The 26,220-nt window shown below is 36.9% G+C and overlaps 1 protein-coding gene across 1 annotated transcript in view; it reads left to right on the top strand.

Annotated features, from left to right (window-relative positions):
- adgrl2a (adhesion G protein-coupled receptor L2a) overlaps nt 1-26,220 on the top strand; it is a 112,603-nt gene that overhangs the window by 34,318 nt on the left and 52,065 nt on the right. The window contains exons 3-4 of the mRNA XM_055164668.1: nt 11,359-11,572; nt 21,159-21,268. Coding sequence (XP_055020643.1) covers nt 11,359-11,572; nt 21,159-21,268 — 324 coding nt within the window. The remainder of the gene's footprint in view (nt 1-11,358; nt 11,573-21,158; nt 21,269-26,220) is intronic.

The following is a 26,220-nucleotide window of genomic DNA, read 5'->3' on the forward strand; positions in this document are numbered from 1 at the left end:
GATGGAGAGAATCAGGACATGGCAAAAACAACAAATCCAGCAGGAAAGGTGCTATAGGTGAAGTGTGCTGTGTTATGAGCTTAAGTGGCTGTCAATGGTAGGACTGGTCCCTTATCTATTTATGCATCAAAATTCTGGTTGTCAGTAAAAGTTTCTATAGATATTGATGGAACATGAGTGCTATTGCTTTTATACTACCATTCAACCAAAAGAGAAAATCCTGTTACTGCTCTACTCACTTTTAATACTGAAAAAAAAAAAAAAAAAAAATTTGATGACACAGTATCAGTATCGGGGACTGCTGTATCGATATATTACCAAGAGTTTTTTTTTTTTTTGGTATATTTTACTAAATTATTTTGTTACAGTGCTACAGTTTTGTTGCTTGTTCAGAGGAAGAAAACTCATTTATGCAACACATTTGACATTTTCACTGTTTTCATGATTTAAATGTTTGTGTTTCATATGAACTCTGCACAAGAAATGGTTTAACAAAGACTTTTAGTATCACAGCCATGATTTAGCTTTTACTTTTTACTGAACCGTATCGAATTGATATGAAATATATCGTATTGAACCGAAAGTGCACTGTAACGAGATATGTATCGTATCGTGGCCTGTGTATCGAGGTATGTATCGTATCGTGGCCTGTGTATCGAGGTATGTATTGTATCGGCAACTTCTTAATGATACCCAACCCTAATTGAGAAATACAAATCAATGAAAGCGATATACTGTGTTTCTATTTCACTGGCTGGTCTTGGCAATTCTCCAACACAAATATAAAATAGGAAATTAATTCATGAAGTGTGTATAATTTATATGAAATTACAAGTTATTATCACTGAAGGATTTTTGCTGAAAATATTAGAATTCTTATTAAATTCTTGACCCACCTTTGTTCTACTTAAGGCCAATTTCATTATCCGGTCTTTTACTGTCTGACCATTTGTTAAAACTGAATGGCGCACACTTCTTGGTTACTAGAAGATGTCCTTGCTTTTTGTATGTGACCTAAAAATGTGTATTCTGGTGTACACACGGATACTTACACACACACACACACACTTACACACACTGCTTCAGCTCCTGGCCTCAGGGCTATCCGATATTAGACAGTGAGATGACATTGTGCAGTCGTAGTAGCGCAGTGCTCCAACATGTGCTGATGATGTGGAGTCAATAATGCATTATGAAAAAAAGGGATTTATGACCTTGATGAGGCCCACAGAGCTTAATTAGGCCTAAAGGTTGATTTACATACAAGAGTACATGGAATCTGATGAGCCTGTCTTTTCCGCTACTGCTGCTGCTGTGCATTTGGATTGAGCTGATCTGAAGGAAATGAACATGAAAATATGAAATAGACTTATATAATATTCTTTTTTTTTTTTTTTTTCCTCCATGTTACTTTATTCCATGCTCTCTTATAGGGACATCACCAACAGCTGTACTTGCAGGGAAAGACATTAGTCATACAAATTGGGAGCTCAATATAAAAATTATTATTATAGATTAAATTTTATGAGAGACTGGAATTTGGTTTTCAACAAATGTCGACAATTTCAATTAAATTTGATACTACCTTGAAATATTACACAAAAGCTATTATCTTTAATTAGATTTGAGCAGCTCATGAAATAGTATAAGCAAATCTATTTATCTGGGTTTGATAATAACCACCACTCTGCACCTCTCTACATCGCAATCAATTTTTACAGTTTTAATGTTTTGGCTGGTGGGAATCCAGTTTGAAAAAAGAACCTGGAATAAACAGTACCTTTTTACAGCTCATGTTCAAAGCAAAATGACAAGATATTTTCTCGAGTCATGTACCTATATCAAAGATGCTGCTGATAGCCCCCTGCTGTTGCTATGGAAGTAGCAGAGATGTAAATGAACTGGAGTGAATTGGCTGGTGGAGAATACAGATGAGACGGAGGTGCTCATTCCCCTGCCTACTCCGAGCCTTATCTTTGCCCAATAGTGTTCCCTCATCTCCCTTTTCCCCTCTCACTTTCAACTACAGCCCTCTGGATCACCCATCATTATTCACACTAAAGCAGCTAATTCTGAATGTAAGAGAAATATTCATAGTGAATTTAATGGGAAGAATACTTTGAAAATGTATTTAGTTACAGAATACTGAATACAGACATTAAAATGTGTTTTGTAATGTATTCAGATACATGGTCCAATCAGAGTACTGTATTCCGAATACTTTGAATACTTTTACATTGAGCTGCATTTGAACTATAGTGTTAAAAACGCAGCGTAGGATTAAAAATCTGCTTGTTTGTTTCACTGTTTCTTATGCATTTCCTATCACTGACTGCAAAAAGAAAAATCACACATGAATTCACAACAAAAGTGGTGCTTTGTGTTTTTCTCACTAATTTAGTACAGTTTGAAGCCTAAATTGTGAGATCAAGTACCAGTTTTTATTCATTTGATTTTTGGAAAGTCACTGTATTCTGAATACTATCAAATGAAAGAGTAACTAACCATAATAGAGTTACTCACAGTTAGTATTCTGAATGCATTTTCTCAGTACGTGTATTCAGTTACTTTCCAACACTGATGGCTTTATAGTAGTGAAAAACTGAATACAACAAGTAAACAAAAAAGTGGTATTCAAAACTACTGGAGCACAGATATGGCTATTCTTCAGGTATTATAGCACAGCGCCTCTCATGCAATGGTAAAATCTATGGGTAAATATTCAATTCTATTAAGAGTTTTCACCGCTAAAGATTCCATTACAACAAACTTTTCTGAATGCAAATCAAGTGTACACTGAAAAACACTGAAAAACAAAAGAAAAAACATATGTACAAGTAAAATATAACTGGCTACATAATTTTATCCCACAATGTTCAAACTTTTGCTTATTACATTCTAACCATTATAATGCAATATTGTCAGATTCGTTTTCAATATATAGCCTTACTTACAATCTCATATCTTTTGAGGTTTAGATTACAAGAACTCCACACACAAATCTCATTTCTATAGATGTCTCAAAAACACATTTAAATCAGAAAGTTTTGCGAGCGTTTCCCAGCCTCAAAGTCATAGTTTGGACATTGCTTGTCACAAACTTTAATAATGTTCAGATGTTATGGGCTGAATTACAGGAGAAGCCAAAACCTCAACATAACTGACTGTCTTTTCCTGTCAGCCGCTTCCAAAAGTGACTTCAGTTTTCAGCATGCTACACAATGACACATGGACGCAAATAGGAACCCAGTGTCCAAGCGCGTAAATGAGAAATACGAAAAGGCGTTCAAAGAGTTTTTTTCCCCCCTGCAATGGCCACACAGCGTCAGCAGACCAGCCTCTACCCCGCTGTTTCCAGGAAATTTGCAATATTTTTCGTCTTTACCTCCCCTGCGTAGAACTGCCATGTTAAGAATACAGGATATCTCGGGATTATCGAATCAGCTCTGTTGGAGAACTTTTAACGTAGAGGTTTGCAAGTGGGGCACAACCTAGCTCAGACCTCAAGCTGGGTTTTCCTATGTCTCCACAGCTAGCGCCGTATACGCCACACTTTTCTTTTCACCTCAAATCCCCCCAGCAAGTAACCTCTGCTGCCCGTGATGCTAGCTCATTTACAAGCAGCTGTTTTGCCCTCATTATAAAGAAGCAGGCGAATCAAAGGCAAGCGCTAATGCAAGTCGACAAGCTTTCGGAGAGTGGACAAGCATTGACCGGGACCTCGACAGGAAAAATTATCTGCTTTCACATCAAAATAATCTGGAGACCCCCTTTTGTCCCCCCGGTCACAAAGATGGCAGCAGTGGAGTGGACTGAATAGAGCTTTTGATCACTCTCTGGGCTAACTCTAGTGGCATGAGCAACTCAGATTACAAAGAGGGTTTTGGAAGGGAAAACTTACCAAACGCGAAAGAAGTTAAAGATATTTTCGATCCGTTGCAGTGTTAAACCCACATTTTGAAGCACGGTTTATTGCAACACAGAAATATTGCGATAAATGATAATACTGAAACTACTTTTTGCAACTGTCAGAAAGCAAGATAATTCCAGTAAACCATTTTAAACAGGCGTGGGCCGCAACAAATAAATAACAGAATGGAGCAATAATTACCAACAGAAGTTATTTATTCTACTCTGCAGCTCAAATCGTATCGCCTTACAACTAAAATGACACAAATCTCCCCACGTTTGCAAAGAAAAAATATTGAACCCCAAAATATGTTCTTCCAGCTTTCATGTATTAAATGATATTTCAGTAGCGTAATTAACATGTCAGAGCTACGTGATATACAATAAATGTACGTAACAACTGAGGAATAAGATTAGTCTGTAACTTTTTGAGTATAGTATATACATTGAAACTACTATAGTAAGACTAACTTTTCGATGAATAAGGTATGAGAATAAATAAGTACTAAACTACAACTTTCTAAATATGTAAAACAAAAAGTATACATGCTTTAAAATTTTGGTGTATGTGTTCATATTCAAAAAGTGAAAAAACAACACCAAAAAATAGGGTATACCAGTAAATATAACTCAATACCACCATCAAGTCTCTATATAAATTGGATTTTCTCTTTGCGCATGAGCTGATGATTCTGTATTGACCCAACATTATTTTAAAGGTTATCCAGGACATGGCAGTTGGTGAAGTGAAAGACATACCTCATTAGAGCAGTGAAGTATCATGACCTATGAAGTGAGGGAGAATGGACCATGTTTGAAATCAATGGCATTTACCCATAGCATGCTCATGTTAATAGACTATTACATTAAGGTTGCCATTAAGTTTGAATATGAAGGAAAGCAAAATGAAAAACTGGCCATAACTGTTGAAAACTGTAGAAATATAATAGTTAGAGGGGACAGCATCTTTGCATAGTGACTATAACTCAAATTTAGCGCACAAGCTTTTGATTTTCAGCGCAGAGGTGTCCAAATTTTTCACTGAGCGCCCTGTGGTCAATATAGTTTGCCATTCTGATGCATTTTACAAAGCTATGATAGAGCTCTGTACCTTTTAATAAAGCTTCGAACAATAATAATAGGTCTGTTTCACAATGCAATATAATGCCATTGAGGTTATAGTGGTGGAAATACTTAAATTTGATGAAAAAGTACTACATCTGAGCTCTGAGAAACCCCTGCTGCAAAGAATAAAGTGACGTCTGCCTTTTCTATATGCTCTTTTTGATAGTTCTCCTCTAACTAGATAAACATTGCTTTAGTATTTTTGATACCATGTGTAATTGGACCCCTAAGCCTAATCAGACGTTTACTAGGCCCTATACAAAAGAATACTACTGATAACAAGCTTTATCTATGCTGCTGTATTTGAATCCGATTTTCTATAGATAGCTGAAGAGAATGCCTGATTAATACTTCTGTCAACAAGGCCACGATGAGGATCCCGCTAGTTTTGTCTCTCTGCTTGTTGCCATGGCCACCAGAGCGGGCGTCCTTCACTGCATCACATTGGATGTGATTAGTGCCTATAGGACATAGGTACATGTGATGGGGTTTGATTGACAGGCAGAGGTTGAAGTATTCTAATGGCAGCCTTCTTTGATATTTGGAGGAGGTGTTCTACATCCTGTGAAGAGGAAAGTGCTAAGTTTCCCTGGCAGAGTGTGAAAAGTGTGTGTGCGTGTGTGCCGCTGACAATCATAAGGGAACACAAATAAGAAAAAACATCTCTGCTTTTTAATCGCACAGATCTGTTTTTGCACCTCGCGCCAGTGTGTTGTGTGGACTCTCATTCTGTTGGCTCAGCATCCCTTTTCAGCACAAAAACATACCTCAATTACAGCAACAAGTCTCTGCAGCTTCTTTCTTCTTCTTCTTTTTGTGCAAATCCCCAACATATAGGAAGATTCTGTTTATTTATTGCCCTGCAAATAGCAAATAATTTACAGATCATGTTTTCCATAAATAATTATGCTAATGACACACAAGCTAAATCATGATTACTTTTCAGGCTCATTTGAATAATGATATTATTTGGATTAGCACGTCGAAGCATTGGGTACAATTTGAACATTGTGCTACATTGTGCTAGCAGATGATCGATGATGTTTGGCTGTCTTAATATTATCTGTATGAAAACAGGGACCATATAAACTCTGATTATACAATATAAAGGGATTTATGCAATTGTATTAGGATCAGATTTTGATTCAGCGTTGCAGAGTAAATATTGCGTTGTTATGCATTATAGATAGATCTCTTTTATTGCTTTCCCTCCACTATTTATAAAGCATTTGATGGCTCTTTCTAAGTTATGCTTTATTACAATAATGTATTTCTGACCATGCAAATGAGATGTGTAGAGTTTGAATCATGTGTCTTTATTAGTTTAATGCTTTGACATTGAAATACACTTAGCACTAAAGCGCTCGGCAGTTTTAAAGCTGGGGTCTGCACTTTCTGGGTCATTGTGAAAAGATCAATAATATCTTTCAATTATAATCCTATTGTCAATCTGACAGTTGACCCTATTACAGCACTATTGATAGCTGCTCTCTGTTGTGTAATTGAAGCAATAGTGGAAGAAGAGGGAATATATTGTATGTCTGGTTTGTGTGGAATAAAGACCTCACAAGCGGAAGGATCTGAGCATGACTGGGTTCAAGGGGATTCAAGCTGAAAGGGATTATATTTTTTTACATATTTTATTTAGTTGTATTATTATTGTGAAAAGAAAAATCACCATGTTTTTATTTATTCAATTTTATTTACAATTTGATCATGATTTTGACTTGGACTGTCACAAGAACACAGTTTGAAATGCAATACACTGCTGAAGTCAATATAGACGATAAACAATAATATTGAAACCAGACCGCAAAGCAGAATTATCCACAAAAGTATTTTAAATGTACAATATTGTTAAAGATTTTTGAGCTGTATAAATAATTTGAAGAATGTAACACAACACTTAAATTAATTTGTGTAATTTTTGTTCATAATTCAATCGTCTACAAGTTTTACAGCACAAATCTTGACATAGTGCAGACATAACAAAAAAATTTCCACTATTACAAAAAAAGTACCAAATCATAATGCAGTTATGCTGTCAATATAATGAGATAGCACATTTACAAAACATGTGGTGTCTATAATTTTGTATGGACTCATAGTTACACTGCAACAATATCTTCATGCATATAATCAATAGTGCAACATATAGACCAGTTACGATAATTACTATATGTGTACATTTTCTTTGCAATACTGGGAAATATATATATATATATTTGAGCTGTAGAAGGTTGAATCAATAACTTCTGTTATTCATTATAGACACAAACTCAGTACAGTAAGTGTTTAATTCTGCTTTTTCTTTATTACAGCTCATGTTTTTTGTCACAACATTGTAGATTTAGAATAGATTTTGTGGTCTGAATCTGCTGTTGGGTTTTTGTGTCAGTGGCATTAATTTGTTTCAATATTATCGTTTATATTTAGCAATATTTCACATTTAAAAATGTGTTATTGTGATAGACTTAGCAGCATATAATGATTTAACAGCAAAAGTTAAGATCTTTTTGGTTGGGTTTCCTTCACTTGCCACAGTATGACATTAAGCAGCTCTACCTTACATTTATTAAATAACAGGTGGTTTATAGCTGAAAAATACATAGAAAAACAGACATTTTTTTCGGTGAGTGGGGTTGTCTTTCCATAGATCTGACCTGTAACTTTGTCTGGTTTGGCCTCTGTGAAGATAGAAAAGTTCAATACCATACTGTGCAACATTCCAGACAAATAATGCCATCTCGACGAAGAAAAGCATTTGACAGGCCCTCCACGAGAAAAGTTACACAATGCACCTTTAACGTGTGTGTGAATGGCCGGTGGGGTTATCTTTGTCCCTTTATTGATTCTGTCTGTGTCATTCACATATCTCCTGCTCCAAAAATACCCGTCAACAGTGGAGTGAAAAAGTAGTCCAGCCTCGAGCACAATCAATGAAGAGAGAGAGAGGCTGTCCACTGTTGTTTATGACCACGCTTTGGCTCTGTCAGGTCTAAACCGTGCTGACAAATAAAATGTCCTTTAAGCATGGCCCATTTAGTTTGATTTGCAGATATTTGAACTGAAAAACATCATATTTTTCGAGTTAGGCCATCAGCGCATTTGTAAAGTTGCGAGTACTTTTTTTTGGGTTGTTCCATGTTTTGTAGCACACGTTGCGTCAGCCTGTTTTTGTACTTTGTTTTAAATTGTAGAAGCAGAAGTAGAGTCAGCCTTGCCGACTCATTTAAGTGTTTTAGCAGCGTTCCCGGGACACAGTGAGCATCCGTGGTTTTGGAGGAGGATTTGGAGATCAAACCCAGAGGACTTAAACATGGCCCAAGAAGTAGATCATATGCAGCTGCAAACTAGGCCAGAGTGAACGGGCGGATCTCACCAAGTACATGACGACTGCTTCACTGACCCATGCAAACTTCTGTAAACAAGAATTTGAATGAGGATTAGCAGCGAGAGAATCACACTGTGAAACTACAGAACTTGAGGCAAAGTTTTTGGACCATGCCGTTTTGATATTGTAGCATGCGAAGTTAGTGCATTTTAAACAAATATCAGCCACATTGAGTCCCAGTTAAATATGATTTGTGTGTTTGGACAAAAATGGATACCAGGATTATTTACACAGTCTAATTGTAAGAACAGAATAAAATAAAATAATCATTAGAATGTTTAAGTAAAAATAAGCCGTTTCAATTCAATCTTCACAATAAAAAGTAAACGTAATTGTAAAGTACTTTCTTATCTGGCTGTTTGTGTCACATTAACAAACTTTTTCATTCAGATTTGAGTTTGGTGTCGGTGTCAACAATTATAAATAATTTTAAATCATTATGTTTCTTGTCACAATAATCGAAACATAAAATTTAGATATTGCGACATCCCCAGGGACAAAATATCAAAAGGAATAAAATCTGATTCAAGAAGTATTGTCAGAAGAGTACTTTGACATTTTTACCTGAGTACTAGTCCTGCAAATCACTCCATAAATCTGTAAATGTTTGTAATGCATGATATTTGCATTTCATTTCCATCTGTCAGTGTAATTAGGCCAGATCTATTTTGATGATGCGACATGTGAAAATGATAGTGGAGAGTTATTCATTTAAATTGAATTCATTACATCCTCGGAGACTTGGTGGTTTACAGCAGCAGGGATCTCTGTATTTTTAAACAGCCGGCATGTTCCACCAATTAATCAAGTGCTTTAAAACTTAAGATTTATTATTGTCATAATTGGGAAGAGGAAACCACCAAGGACTAGAGAAAAATCTACAGATCTGCCGTGAAAAGACTGTGGTATTAATATAGCCGGAAAACTAAGCCCAAAGAGACACGGCAGAGATGCTAAACGGGCATAGAAAGTTTTATAATGGAGATTTTACCTTTTCCAGAGATGAATTATGTGACCAACCAAAATGAGAAGCTTCAACAAACCTCAGTATAGCTTACAAACCAGTAACCACATGTATTATTGTCGTAATTACAAACAGTCAAATCACCACATTTTATTTTATTGTTGGTGCAAAAGTTTTAAACCAGATACCCTTACTGCAAACAAATAATTTAGCTTACCTTGAGGAAACAAAATGTAACTTTTACATGATTCATGGTTTTAATATTTCATATTTTATAATCAAAAATCAGTTTGTTCAATTTTTCAGTGTGACAAGGGTCAAATGTGTTTATGTAAAGGGAATTAACATTTTGTATATGCAACATTTTAATAAAATGTAAAAGGAAAAAAAAAAACACACAATAAAATGCATTTAATACATCACGTGTGTTTTGTGCCGCTCTGCTCATAAAAGTGAATATTTGTAGATATAGTATTTGATGAAACTGCACATAAACTTGCATACAGTATGTTTTCTGCTTAAACATAATGTTTTTTACCCCCATATTTGAAATAACCACATTTAAATATCTCACATTCAACATATGCATTCAGTTTCTATATAGTGTCTCATACACTGTTGTAGCCAGTGAGAGCAGTGCCCTGTCTTTCACATCTGCTCCTTCCTTATCACTATTTAAGACATGTAATTTGACGTTGACTGATGTTTTACATAGGCCTATAGCATGACTACACATTGTATTGCTTGACTTTTGACGACGCTGCACTGGAGTGCATTGACAGGAACTCGAAATTGCTTGTCAGCTTCCCTAACACGTCATTTTTTTCTTTTTTTCCACAAGGGCTTGTATTTTTGTTCAAAATATACTTGCACAACATATCTGATAAATTGTTTATTACCTTAAGCAGTTGATTCTGACACTAGAAGGTGAGAAAGGCAGCAAAAATAAAATATGGCTGAAATATATCATATTTGAAAGCCTTTAGCCTGTTGGCCACTCGAGTAAGCCTGCTGTCAAGAATAGAGCAAAAAGACAAGAAAAATCATTCCCTGCAGATTGCACACACCCAAGTAAACAGTGCTGTGAAGGTGAGATGATATCTATTGTATATTGCTATTTCATAGCCCTGAAGTCTTTAACCTGATTGGTCCACGATCAGGAAATACAAAATGACATTTATCTTCCGTTACAAAATACCACTGTAGCCTTTTGCGAACAAGAGGTGCTCTACAGAATGCAAATTGCTATTATAGTGTTCAATCAGACTAAAGATAATTGTATTTAGGCTTAATTGATGAAGTATTCCAACAAAGTAAAATGAAGACAGCCGCTCAGCGGGCCAAGTGCACTGAGGTGAACTTAAAACAATCAACACTGAGCTTTGTAATTACGCACCACATAGTTGTCCGAGTGCTGAGGAGATTAGCAGTATGCTCATGTGGTGTCTGCAAATGTCTCATTTGACCTGTCCTTGTTGTCGGAGGAGATACTAGCTTGTTTTTAGGGAGAATATAGGTTAATTTTGCATCAGTTATTGGTAAGGTTACATGAAAAAAAAAAACACATAGAAAATTGTGTTAAGTATTATATATTATATTTATATTAATAAAACTAGTGTTGCCACAACTAACATTTCAAAGTTCATATTTGTACTATGTATGCTCTATACCCAAGTTTTTGATTCCCTACAAAATGTATATAATAAATATAATCTTTTTCTACAAGTTCTGATATTAAGAGACAAAAACACAGAAAGGTCTAAATTTGTTCTATTTATATCTTCCAATGAGTATCTTTTTCAATACTAGTTTTAGTATCAATCAGTATCTGGCTACTGATTTTCTCGTGGCTTTTGTCTGTAAAAAAAGAAACAAACTATAAAGAATGTATTCCTGTTATTCTTGTGTTTTGAAAGTCCCGTCTCCTGTATATTTCTATGCTGAGCCATGCTCTCTTTGTCTCCAGGGTTTAGCCGGGCTGCCTTGCCGTTTGGCCTGGTGCGGAGGGAGCTGTCATGTGAGGGCTACCCCATTGACTTACGCTGTCCAGGAAGTGATGTCATCATGATCGAAAGTGCCAACTACGGCCGCACGGATGACAAGATCTGTGACGCCGACCCCTTCCAGATGGAGAACATCAACTGCTATCTTCCAGACGCCTACAAGATCATGTCACAAAGGTGAGGATATAGAAACACTACATGGACTCGAGTGAATCTGATTTGACACAGTTATGTTTTTAATATGAAATTCACCTCTGGGCGTTACAGACTTGGGCACTTGTCAATAGTTGCAATTCCATGGCTTTTGACACCTTTTACATTTGTTTCGCCTTTGGTAGAAAAACATCTGCCAAAAACTGTAATAGCAGGCGATGCTGAATTGATTTATTCCATCAAAAATAGCAAACTGGAGTTCTAACTGCAGAGAAAATAACTGCAGTTTGTCAGTTTGATTAAATTAAAATAGAGGAAAGAATTGAGCAGCAAATAACCTGCTTCCTAGTGCAATGTTGGTGTGGCAGAGGCTTTAGTCCAGATGCCCTTTTCTCATACAATCCTCTTCATTCATCATACTGGCACTAATGGTACACTTGCTCTCTCTGGGTAGTACACTATTATGCAATTCACTACAAACGAGTAATACCAAGATCCTTTCGTTTCTAAGCTTTATTTAGCTGCACATTGGGAATGGATTGTATTTTTTAAAGAATTGTGTATTAAAATTAACGACCCTTAAAAGTACTTTGGGCACTATAGTCCCGATAGTTGCTGTATTAATGTATGCGTCCTGGAAATACCTCAAAGCCTTACTTAGCATGACATTTGGCTATACAAAACTGCATCTCCGGGCACCTTGGAAAGTACAGTAGTTTGTATAAAGCAAAAAGCAAAATCCATTTTCACACGAGATGAGCGCTAGCATGATCAGATAAAGTGAAAGAGCATGAATTTTAAAAACACAGAGGAGCTTCAATAATTACAACATGCTGATGTATATGGCAGAGGCAAGAGAGACAATCTCAATATACATAATTACTGAAACGTGATGAGTCAAATAAAACACAAAACACAACTTTAAAGATGGTATTTATAAGATTCTAGTATTATTTTTATATGCTCAAAAGCGAAAAAGCTCAGTTTAGCATATAGAAATATCCATGGGCTGCAGCGTGATGAAAAAGTAGCTTGGATGCCGTAGCAATTGACAATTCAAAACCAAATATTCGATCTTCTGAATGGTCAAATGTCCTCAAAATGTCACTTATAAAAAGAAGGCAAAACCATTAAACAGGACATATAAAAAACAGCTCTCCACACAATTTCCCCAATACTATTTTATACATCCCTCTCTCCCTAATCTAAATGTGGTTGCCTATTGCACAACATGGTCTTTATTCCAAACACATTTCCCTAAATTCAAATGATGCTCTTTTAGCCTGTGTTAAATCCTGCTTGGTCAGATTAAGGGCAGCTTCTTTGGCAGGGCGCACTCTTAAGACGCCTCATACATCTTAAACTCCCACTGATTGATCACTGACATCCAACCCCGAGCCTTGAGCTTTTCTCCTCTCCTCTCTCCCCTCGCCATCACTCAAAACCAGGATTATTTCAGGCGGAAAGTCAACCCCGCAGCCGCCAAGGTGTACGGACTTGCCCCACGAGCAATACCATCTGCATGAGACCTTAGACACGAGAGCAGTTGTCGCGTACAGAGATGCCATCAGAGCCCAAAATACAGTAGATGGAGGGTCATATGAGAGAAAGGGAAAGAGATATTGGCCCCGCTCCAGGAATGTCAGCATGTCTGTGGAAATGCATCCTGGGAAATAAAAAAATAAGAGGCGTTGTATGCAGGGGTTTATTGTCAAGCCAGGTTTGATGAACGCGGATAGCTCTTTTCTCACTTGTGGTCCAACGTATAACTAGTGCGCTAATGCTAAACCCGTCTGCCCAGTGCCGCTCTTATTGACTCGACAAAATCCAGGGCTAAAAAAGTTCTCACCGAGCTTTACAGACGAGTAGTTCTCAAACTTTTCACACCAGGTCAGAAAATATTTACCTGTCCTGTCTTTATGTCAAGTTCCTGTAGTGTATAGAAAGTTTAGGAGTGTAGGAATTGTGGGTTTTTTTTACACTATAGTCATATAAAATTACATTGTCCTATAGTTAAATAAATACTATTGAATGTATGTGTAAAAGTCATATATTACACAAAATCAATTCTTGTCCGCTTTAAGCCTTGTTGTAATGTTACCTCCTCAAAAACATACCCAGAGATTTAGTTTCATTCACACATAATCACATAATCCTTTATTATTAGTCTCTCTGCATCCTGCTCAATAGAGAGCGGCAATTCCAGGGCTGAAATCATCTAAATGATTCTAGTGAAGGTGTATGGAGTTTAAAAACACAGTGAAGCACTTCCTGTATTACCACATGAAACAAAACACAACTCTAGGTATGTTTCTAATGAGGAAAATAGAGTAATGCATGTAATTCATTCACAAAAGGCAACAAGAAGAACAAGAGCTGTTTCATCTATACATGTTGTAATGCTCTAAAACAAAGTGGGTTAGGGCGTAGAGTAGCCCTACAAGAGGATCTGTTGGACAGGTCAAGAACCACTTTTATGGAAAACTCAAATCTCATCCATTTTCTTAAAAAGCCAGGGGCCTAGATCAGAAGTTACTTTAAATATATTTTGGCATTTCAATGTCACTGAAAAAGCTATTGTACTATTTGAACAACATGAGAAGTGTGTGTTTTAAAGAAAGCTACTGGATATGAAAGGTCTCTCAGGTGTGTGGGCGGAATTATTCACACTCAAAATCCAGAGAGTGAAACATATTGGCTTCCAAAGAGAGCAGAGCTGTGCAATACTAATGCTGAAATGCCAGAGTGGGTTTACTACATCTGGGACATGTTCTTTGCATTTTTTCCTTTTATAATTGCCATAAAACTTTTACTACATCCTATGGTTTCTTAAAATGCAGTTTGTCATTTTGGAACATGACAGTTTGTTTTATGCCAGACGCCTTGCAAAACACTGCTCCTTAGCAATGAATACTGGATTCTTCTAGTAGATTTTTCTTCTTCACATCATTTGAGATTGTTTAACTACTATTATAAATATCTGTGTATTCATTAACTCATCAAGTTAAAATCAAATATTTATTTTGCTAGTAATTCTTTGTGTTTATTCACATTTACAAGAACAGCTACATGGTGTAAGACTTATTTTTGTCTACATTTTGTCTTGCTTTTCAAACCAATTGAAAACAATCAACCAGAAAGCCAAATGAGGTCTTCACATAGGGTTGCCAGATCCCACGACTAAAACCAGTTTCTAGTAAGCCTAAAATGGCTCTAATGATGTGTCAGCTCACAGCTTCTGTTTTTGTATTTTTTTGAACTATGGTAAATCTTACAAGTCTTACTTGTCATATTTTACACCACAATATACAAACACACAGCTATTTTCTTTTACGTGATTTCAGCGATTTGGACTGAAAATAGTGATAATAAAGTACACAGACGTTTTGTTGAAGAGAAATATCTGCCTTCATTTTCCAAGGTCCTCTATATGACAACATTATTTCCCAATTTTATCCATCAACAAAGCACGCCACGCAGCTGTATCATCCCATATGCAATTTGAACAGGGAGAAAACATATCTACTGTACCGTCTCCATTACTAACGGATTGAAGAGGCTAAAATTATTTGTTGCCATAATTACCCCGGCCTGTTAATTTTCAGCGCGTGTGTGGGGGAAAATCACATTAGCACTTGTGGAAAGCTGTGTTCACTTTTAAGCATGTGAAATTGATGTGGTCCTAAAGTGTGGAGAATTGGATTGAGGCATCGTTGCGTTTGAAACATCCTGTTGGCACACTGGCTTGTTTTTTTTTTCTTATTGTTTTTTTTCCTTTTTTATATCTGGCTGGTATTTTATATTCATGAGCACAATGATTTTTATGAAAATAGCCCTAGGACTGTTGTGGCTCAATTAGAACATTCAGCTGCAAGCAATTAGTCGACTCAAGTGGGTGATAATCTGTGGAGGAATTTTTCACATGGACACCTCCCCGGCAGATGTGAAACTGCAAGACTTTGAAATAATTAATTCAATGATAATAATATTCAGCGAGAAGATTTTTTTTTCCATACCCCCCCTACATTTTTTGTTTTTTTTTTCCCCAGAATTTTTAAATAATTACATATCTGGCTTCATAATAGCACTAATGATAATGGAAACAACTGCGGCCACTGATGAAAACACTTTAAACGCAATGAAAAAATGTATTGCAATCATATTTCTTAGTGCACAGCGTACACACTTGCCCATCTGGTTAGTTGTTATTGTTTCATTATATTAGCAGCCTGTAGGAAGCCGTAAGCAGGAGCAGAGAGCAGAGCGGTGCGTCTTCACTGATCATTGTCACTGGAGCAAACACATTAGGATATACAATATGAATAAGTGACCCACATCTATGGATTTTCTTGACTAATGAGCTTCAGCCTAAGTATTTGATAACAACATCATTGATTGCTGTAATATAACATGGCCGGTCCCTGCCACCACCCTGCCTCATGCGATATCCAAAGAGCATATGACAGACACTGTGATCAATGCAGATATGCCACTAAATGACTGCAGAAAATTGAATGGAAAATGACACAGAGCACAATATAATGAGAATATCCATTTTTCACATAGTCGCTGAATCCGGTCAGAATAGAAGAAAACGCTGCAGTTAGCGCTTAAAGGTGCACTGTGTAACTTTTCTGGTGGAGGGTCCGTCACCTGCTTGTCATCATAGAGATGTTTTTGCATTGCTTGGATGTTCCATAGTATGCACATTACTCTTATTTGACTCAAGCAAGCACAAGCAAATGATGCCAAAAGGCCAAGTTACAGGTCAGTCACAGAAGAATTCATGTTTTTAAGTTGATAAAAATGTAATTGTGCAAAAGCAAGATTGATATTTTAAACCATTCAGTACAAAGCAATAACATCAACATGGAGACAAGCAGGTGATGGACCCTCCACCTGAAAATTTACACAGTGCATTTTTAAAAGTGTTGTGGTGTAACATCCAAATCTGGGCTTTATAAACCCAGAATATTTTACACCGGAAAAAAAACAAACTACTTCTTTCTTCTACTACTACTGTCTGTATTATTTTAAAGCAGTTTGATCTCTCGAGTCAGTTCTCTAGTCTAAATGTTTCTAGTTTGTAAGTTTTCTGTCAAAAATAAGTAGGAATTGTTGAACATTCCCCATTGTAGTTTGGATTATTTAAATTATATTTATTTAGCTTGAATCGTCTTAACATTTACCAGGCCACAGTCAATATTGTGCTGTGTTTCTCAGTGCAGCAGACTAACTGCTGCCTGAACACTATTTATATCAGTGACAGGACTGCTTGCATGGCTCTCAGAGGAGGCACAGTGTGTCCGCCTGACAGCACTCTGCCTTGTTCCTGCTCTCCCTACATACAACCTCAGTGTTTATTTAAAGCTCTGCAGATTAACATTTTATAAAGAGCTGATGAGTTTCACTGGGACATTCACAAGTTCACCAGCCATTAAACCTGGCTTCATTCTCAAATAACTCAAACGCTCTTTGGTCAGGGTCTGTTGTAGGTTTGGGATGCTAGGAAGCTTACACTAACTTTTGCATTTTGTACAATGTTTTTTTTGTTTTTTTAGTCACATTTCCTTGGTTTTACATGTTATACTTGTTCAGAGTTTTGTTAAAAAAAAAGTAAGGGGACAGTGGCCATTTTACCTTTGTGGGTGAGGCAATATTTTGATTAAAAAAATTCAAAAAGAAAACAGTTCTGTCCTAGACAATACAACCAGAACCCCATAACAAATGTTAAACTTTTGGGGTATGACATCATATTAACATGATATAATGCAAATATATAAGTAATACAACCTTTCTGCCCAAACTACCTCTCTCATACTAAACATGACGCCTCTCTCATACTAAACATGCTTTAAGCTCATTCCATCAAATGTCACTGGACTAATCCCTTTGACTTTAGTAACATGGATTATACCTCAGCTAGTTTAAAAATCAATAGGTGTAAGTGATGGATGTGAGTCCGACAGGACCGTCCTGAAGTCCCCCTCCTCAGTAATAAATATAGTCCTGACTCCAGCATATGACAGTAATTACACCATTCTTGAACGCCTTAATCCAATATTGGGCCAGAGTCAAGTGGAATGTGAATGGTTAATTCCTAACTACCTATTTCCTGAACTGGACTGAGGCACCACTAGAGAAACAGCACAAAGTGTACTGGTGCTGCCAGTGATTGCACGTGTGATACATGTGTGTGTGTATAATGCGTGTGTGTGTGTGTGTGTGTGTGTGTGTGTGTGTGTTATATGGCGTGTGTACTCACCTCGACTGTTTTCTTTGCTGCCATCACTGTGGCCCTGGAAATGATTTAATTTTTCAATGGCCTGTCTGCTATCAACAGGCTTGCCTCTTGAGAGAGATGTCTGCCTTGATAATTGTGCCATGAACCTCATCAGCATTTCAGATGAAATGGAGCCAGACGGGTCACTTTGAGTTTAAGAGACGCTAATTTGATTGAAATTCTAACTGGGAGCACCAGGAAGTAGATTGTGCCTTTGCCGTAATGCGCTGCCCTCACTCATGCCGCCTCTGTGCTCCAGTTACACAGCGATTGTCTTCACTGCAGCGATTCTTTAGTCAAATTGAGTCTGTGAGGGAACTATTAGAGGGCACACAGGGAGCAGCCATAAACAACCTTTTGGCTTTTCAAATCAGTCTAAATTTAGCTGGGCTTAATGGTCATCCCATGGCAACCAGTACAATTTTATGTAATGTCAAACTGATTGTTCAAAGCTCACTTACTAAATGTTTTCCATTTATCACAGAACAGCAGTTGTTTTCAACGTTTATTTTCTTGAATACATTTGGCTCTGTTGTCGTTATAAAAAGCAGCTGAACAATTGGTTTCACCATGGAGCAAAATTGCAACAGCCTCATTTTACTTCACATTCATTGCAACCCATTACATTATATTTATTTAATTAGCATGTACTTTGACAACAAGCCCAAAATGAACTGACAATTATATGCACACACTTGTAAATTGAGACCTAACACAAGGCACAGTACAAGCTATTTGGGCCTGTTTCTATTGGTCTCACGAGGAGCCTGAGGTTTCACAAATGAGATGGAATCACATGGCCATAGATCAGGACACTCCGGCTGCACTGCGCCAAAATGAGGGCCATCCATCACAGAGCACTATCAACGCTTATGTCAACTTTGCTTTGAAAGAAATATGAGCCATTTGAGCTTATGTGCTGTTGTTTAAGACATCTGCTGGCAACATCTTTGTCTCATTAGTGTCATAAATTAGAATTTTGATTTTATTTTCTGTCATAAAAGTAATATTAAGTATGTCTTCATTTCCCAAATGGATCTGATGACTGTTTATATGGTATTCTTTACATGAGGAAAAATGTCATAATATTCAAAAAGGCCCTAATAAATCCAAGTTATGCTTCTTAAAGTTATTCAGACACGGAATTTAATGCTTGAAAGAACGAAAATTATAATAAAACAAACATTACAAAAACATGAAAGAAAATAATAACAAATACATTGATATGAATCATCTGACCTGATATCTTTTATGTCTTTGTTTTCTTTGTAAAGAAACAGCAGGAGTTTACTTACAAATCTCTAATATCTTCTTTTAATCATTCTAAAACATTTTTGTTTGTTGCCTGGTGAAAACAGCCAGTGTGTTTTACTTAATGATTCATTGCACACAAAGGTGCCATGCAGCTGTAGCTGTTTTAGAGCCAAAATAACACCAATTTCTGGCCTTTTGTCTGCGCTCTGTTGCCCACACCTCCAGAGTAACCAGTGCTAAAACACCTAATATTATATTAATAACATGTGGACACTGAGCAGTGATTACCTCAGCAACCCAAAACAAAGCCAGCGCACTCACTGTTCACAGTAATACATTTTCTAATGATCCACTGTGAGTGGACACACTGCTCTGTCATAAGACACAAATATTCTCTCAGGCCCCTGCTAAATCAGCAGAACATACTTATTGATCGGCCTCCTCACATTGCCAATAGAATTTTAAGTCCCAGTGGTAGCACACAGTATTGATGTCATTATCATGGTTCAGTCCAGCACAGGGGTCGTCACTGCATCGGCTTCACTACAATGCCTCTTATCCACAGTTGTTCACATATTCCTTTGGTACATTGTGCAATGTTTTCAAAGCTCAAGTTAAAATGTATGCTTTAATTAAAAAAGTATAATTCAGAAAACACCAGCTTGGTATAATCACGCTTAAATATCTACAAACTTATCCTCATGATATTTTCATAAAGTCTTCCTGAGGCTCAAGGATTTACATCATATTCTGTCCTTCGATGGGTTTATGTGGCAGCAAAGCAGCATCTATAATGAAAATGATTAAATCCAAGAGCTTCCATTAATTAAACGACATACACTGTCTACCACACAGTGAATTGGCAATCAACGCATATATTGTCTAATACTATAGCTAGATATTATAAACATGATTTACTCGCACATTCTAATAGCTGTGATTTGAACTCTTGAGAAAAATTTGGAGAGGTGTACAGAGCCTATCTTTCACACAGAGGAGAACACAGCTGAGGTCTGAGTGAAAAGCACTGACCCTGGCTTCAATGCTAACACGCTAAATAGGATAGCTGCAGCTTGTGGTAAAAGCACTTCACTGCACCTTTGTTTCCCTGTAAATGCAGCTGCCTGAGAATTCCTTCTCACCTTTATTAATAGGTGTTTGCATGAGTTATTTCTATTGAATCCAGCATTAAATGGACAGAAGAAAATAAAATGGTGAGTTGGTTCTAGGTGCAGACTTAAATGATCAAGTAAAAGAATGTCACATCAACCCACTGAGTACATGATGTGACAACCCTTAAAATACAAATCTGAACAAAGTATATGTACAATAACAAAAATATATTATGAATTATTTCGAGGAGGCAGGAAAATTCTAAAACCGTTTGAATGTGCTGATCAATCCCAAACCTAGATTAAAGGTCCTATATTCAACAAAATTGACTCTTGTGAGATTTTAATGTTTTCTCCTCATAAACATACCTGGATTTGTGTTTTACTTTATTCACACACATACATTAATCCATCTAGATCTTCAAAACGCAAGATGTTCTGTTCCAAATTGTGATGTCACGAGGCGATAGTTTATATCTACTTTTGGTCAATGGTCAATTCTAGGCCTGAAATCATCCAAAAGATTCTAGTGAAGGTGTATAGAGTTTAAAAACGCAGTGGAGCACTTCCTGTATTACCACATGACATCACAGGGTGCAGTATTTTATGCCTGAGAGAAAAAAACTTAGCCTAAATATGCAGGGTTTGTGTGTTTAACATATGTGAAAGAAACAAAACACAACTCCAGGTATGTTTTTGATGAGGACAAAACATTATAACATAAATCAGAAAATAGAGCAATATGGACCCTTTAAAATGTGGGTTGTGCCATCTGGTGTAACACATGTGGCTTCTGAATGCACCGAATACACATGTTTATTTTTCACTGTCATTGCTCAGTCTGGGTAAATAAAGACATTCATAGGTATTACAAATCTGCTTGTTGACTTTCTTGCAGGTAATTTCTATAGAACATACATCACATTCTATAATTTCTTTGTTTGTTTTTTTGTTCTTCCAGATGCAACAATAGAACCCAGTGCATTGTAATCACAGGGTCGGACGTCTTCCCTGACCCCTGTCCAGGAACCTACAAGTACCTGGAGGTCCAGTATGAGTGTGTCCCCTACAGTAAGTATAGCCTCCTGTCATGATTTGTACACCACCTCACTTACCATTCCCTTCACTGCTCCTTAATTTGTCTTTTATTAACTCCACCGGCTTCTTCTCTGTTCTCCTATAAGTCATTATTTCAATTTTTTCTGCCGTTTTTACCTCGTCCAGACACTCTCGCAACACCTTCCAGCGATATTTTTTTTTCTCTCCCCATCTCGTCCTTCATCTGTGTCACACTATGAACTTTTCATGAAATATGACCTGTGAAAGCCTTTGGTCCTCCTCTGTACTGCCTTCTATTATTGATGTACTCACCGTGTTTTCAGCCTGGACCTACAAGCCTGTTTATAGGAATGGGTAGAATAGAAGGGAAGGCCAATGTCAGTCTATGAGGCAGAAAAAGCAGTTACCATGATGTCTTAATATACATCCATACAACAGGTGTTCCGATATGCGCACAGATGTTTCATTATGTAACAGGCTTGCACTTGTAAGTCAACAAGTTGATAATTTCACCCATTTTCTCCACTCGTCCCATGCTAAATTATTCATCCCCAAATCACCCAACAAATAACATTTAGTCTGCCCTTTCAATTAAACACCTCTTTGTCCTTTAAGCTTTGAATGTGTAATTTTGACTCACGCCTTAAGTAACATTTACAAGATAGTTATTTCGAGCCTTTTTTTTTATTGATATGACAGTGAAATAGTATTTAGTTATATCTATAGATAAGATAAAGCCTGTATATAAATAACATTTTCAACCTTTTGCAACACACATCCCAGACTGCTCATTACTATCCAAGCTGTCCGAGTACATCTCCCTTACAGCTAAATCAGAACACATTAGTGAACACCATTAGATGGGGAAACTCATTACACCTTAAAGGTTAACCTCGCCAAGGCTTTGAGCACCTGTAATTAAAACTGGAATAAGAAATAAGTATTCCAAGTCACCTTTTTGAGCGGGCCCAATTTTAGCGCCCTTTACTTCTAGTGTTTTTGGCTGACTTGTGAGTGAATGTCTCATAAGTGCAGTATCGATTCTATGTCTTGCTACCTCAAGCCTTAATAGCAGGATTAGCCCAGAGGTGCATTTTACGTCCACCTACTGTTATCATCATTGTATTCTGCCACTATTTTTTTTGCACACTTACTAATCTTCTGCCCAAGGACTTTGTGCCCTGGCCAAACTTGCAAGCCGGTCCAATTCCAACTCACTTAAAGTTTCAGAAATGCATGTCTGTAGCCCCTCCGTCTTTTTTATGCTTCTCAAGGTCCATGCCCAACCAGAATAGGATCAAGAACTCAGAATGTTTCGTATCGCAACTGCCCCGGTAAGTGCTTAGTGTTCTCCCCGTCTGATTCAGTCCACACAAGCCCAGTCCAGTCCACTTCTCCCCCCTCAAGCCCCAAGTATATGTCCCGTTCTATATTGTCTTTTCTATAGGCAGTCCTCATATGATTTGCCCCTTACCAATCTCCAGTTTTCACCGATGTATTTCGTCAAAATTTTCCAAAAGAAATTGCGTTTAGTGCCATATTATTGTCAAATATCAAAGGTGCACTGTGTAACTTTACTGATGTAGAGTTCATCACCTGCTTGTCTCCATGGAGGTGCTATTACTGTGCCTGAATGTTCCACAGCATTGCATTAAACATGTCTCATGGGTGTTTTTAGTGCTTAAAAAGTTTCTCCAAAACATGAGTGCGATTGCCTCTCCACAGATCAAACTTGGCTTGGGGATGCAACCTATGCGTCTCTACGGAGATAAGTTGAATGCCATACTGTGGAACCTCCTAGGCAAACAAGAACATAGTAAGTAATTCAAAACGCTTCACGAAAGCCAAATTAAAATTCAATCATTAAAAATACAAATAATCATTATAAGAAAATTACACAGTGCACCTTTTAGGTTTTACAACTAACACCGTAGCAGTGGGGTCTAGCAGCTTAGGATCTAGCGGATTTTCTTTGGATACAAGACTTGAGAAGTTGTTTTGTAAGAAAACATATTAAATCCCTATTAAGCTGATCAACGACAAGCCTCTAGACAGTGCCCTATTTTATTTTTCTTAACCAAAGAAACTGCCATTGCATCTGTCTCGTATAAATTTACCCAGAAGTTTACCACAGTAGCAGATGTTATTTTTATTATACACTAATAAATAATAAACCTAGTCTTAGTGCAATTCCTGGAGATTCAAATTGCAAAGAAACGGCCAACATTTTCTACCGTTTTGGGGCTGTAATTCAGTTCCTGTCATCAACTGCCCTCATTAGCAACATTATCTCCATGTTCAAGCCAAGGATGTAAAATGCGCTTCCACCTGGCACTGACTCACCCTTTTGAATTGGCCCTAGTAATTGCACAAATCAGACGACATAAAAGTCAAGATGTTTCTTTATTAAGGTTGTTCAGCGCTCACTATGTTCAGATAGCAAGACCTAATAATCCCCAACTATCCTTATTTCAGATCGCATAAAACACCAACTTGAGTCATTGGGCACGCAGTCCCCGATGCTAAATATCTCATCTTACATCAAATGTCAGTAACCCTTTGTAACGTACAGTTCGCACTCCCCTTTATATCGTAGTTCGCGTCTCTATAAACAATAGTGTGACTGCAGAATCCCACGAAGCATCTCACGTAGACTAGCCTTTAATGTCTTGTGATTTTGAGTTCTTTATGGTTGGCGTGGGCTGGGTTGTGCCATGTCTGTTCTTGAATGTTGCTATTTTAAACTACTGATTTTTCTTCCCTTCCTTTGTGCAATTTTCAGGAAGCCTCATCACCTTTCTGAGATCCTTTCTGATTCCACTGCTCCGCTCTTTACATGTCTACTAACGTCACCACGTCCTTCGCCATGTCTCGTGCTTTCCCTTTCAGATGCTCACGGTTTCTTTGCCTGTTGTCTTATCGTCAAGGACACTGCAGTAGTTTAATTTGTGCGCTTGTTCACAATCTCTTTGTTAACAGGGCCGTTGAGTTTCCTTGGCAGAACTCCTGCTTTTGTGTTGCATTTTACTCACATTCTTTTCTTTTCTCCCTAAAGCTTGGGTCAATCTACACATCCATTTAATTAATTTGAAGCATTTTGGGACAATAAAAATGCTGCTTTCTTCTGCAGTTGGTAATTTAAAGTCATATGAGCTATAGTCTGAGAAACCAGTGACTTCAGTGGAAATTGTAATATAACAGATTAGTATTTGAAAGCTTCAAAGTCCAAAATGAGTGGAGCCTAAAAAGTTTACAGCAAATTATGTAAATTATGATTGTGGAACAGCAATAGCAACAGAACATTTTTTCCCTGAGCATTCTCATAAATTAAGCTATATGAAATGCATTAAAAGTGAATAAGTTATTTAAACGGGCCAAATGTGTAGATGATGTGTGGGTTGACCGGGCATGTCTGTAACATACACTGTCTCATGTAGAATTTTAGTTTTGCTGTTTGTCTGTTTCGATATTACATGTTAATATATGAGAAGTAAAGTCAGATTTAGTTTGTAACCTCATAGTTCTGATTAACTGCTTGGCAGAGTTTTAGCAAACTTAAATGAGTGCCTTGTTAAATATTTCTTATAATGTATGGAAGCCTTGCACACAAAAGGACAAAAAAAAAAAAAAAAAAAAAAAAAAAAAAAAGACTAATTACGTTCTATTGCTGAATTAATCCATGTTTCAACTGCCAAGTGCTTTAGAAATGGAGCTTGGTCCAGTGATTAACACTGATTACTTGTTTTCTTGATAAGGCCAAGTAGAAAGTTGGTAAATTAAAATGGCAAAACCAAGCCAGATTTGGCTTCTTGTGGTCTAATTGCATTTTACAAACATAGCAATTTATTAATTCCTTTTTGGTGCCCGCTCCAATGGAAGGCTTACAGTGGTGGGTGGATTAGCATGTTCACATTAACTTCATGTTGTTAAAATGATAAATATTTTTTGGCTTGTTTAAATAACCAATTTAGAAGTCCACAAAATATATCAGAGTGACAACTAGTTAGTATTGCTTTAAATAGATTATACAAAACTTTTATATTATACAAAACTGGTAATCTTTATGTCAACAGCAGTATAGTGCGTGTCTATCCTTATTTCAGATCGCATAAAACGCCAACTTAAGTTACTGTACTGTAGTACCCATGTAAAAAGAACAGAATGAATATTGAATTCATAGTCATTACATTCTTGTCATATTTTGGACATCCTCTATGGCCCCGATGCTTTGCGTTCTTAATAAAGTTGACTTGAATTGATTGGAAAAGCCCAAAGAAATGTCATTATTATTTGCAATGGACAATCTGCCACCCAGTTAAAATAATTAATTGTACTGATTGTGTGCCATGTTAAATCCACAGTAATGTTAAGGTATAAAACCAGTATGCTTGGAAAGTCATAAGGAAAGTCAAGCATAGCAGTAGCAGTTAAAGGGCCCATATTATGCTGTTTTCTAATTTTTGTTATAATGTTGTTTTCTCATCAAAAACATACCTGGAGTTATGTTTTGTTTCATTCACACATTTTAAACACACAAATCCTGCATATTTAGGATTAGTTCTTCTCGCAATCTAAAAACACCCTGTTTCACCTTGTGATGTCATATGGTAACATAGGAAGTGCTCCCCTGTGTTTTAAATCCATGTACCTTCACTAGAATCATTTGGATAATGTCAGCCTGAGTATTGCCCATCTCTGAACAAAAGGTAAAAGGTAGCTGTTAACTTGAAAACTACCACTACAGGGCATAACAAGGTGGAACGGAGTATTTTAAGCTTTGGTGAAGTAGACAGCATAACAATGAAAGGTTACTCAAACATGTATGAATGAACCTAAACACAACTTCAAGTATATGTTTGATGAGGTAACAGTATTATATAACAAGGCTAAAAGCTCACAAGAGTCAGGAGTTGCTTAATATTAGACCTTTAAATGATCCTGCCTCACACCACTGTAAACCTTTC

This window comes from Boleophthalmus pectinirostris, unplaced genomic scaffold (genome assembly GCF_026225935.1).
Source record: "Boleophthalmus pectinirostris isolate CB_2022bp ecotype Guang Dong unplaced genomic scaffold, ASM2622593v1 HiC_scaffold_7, whole genome shotgun sequence".
NCBI classification, from domain to species: domain Eukaryota; kingdom Metazoa; phylum Chordata; class Actinopteri; order Gobiiformes; family Gobiidae; genus Boleophthalmus; species Boleophthalmus pectinirostris.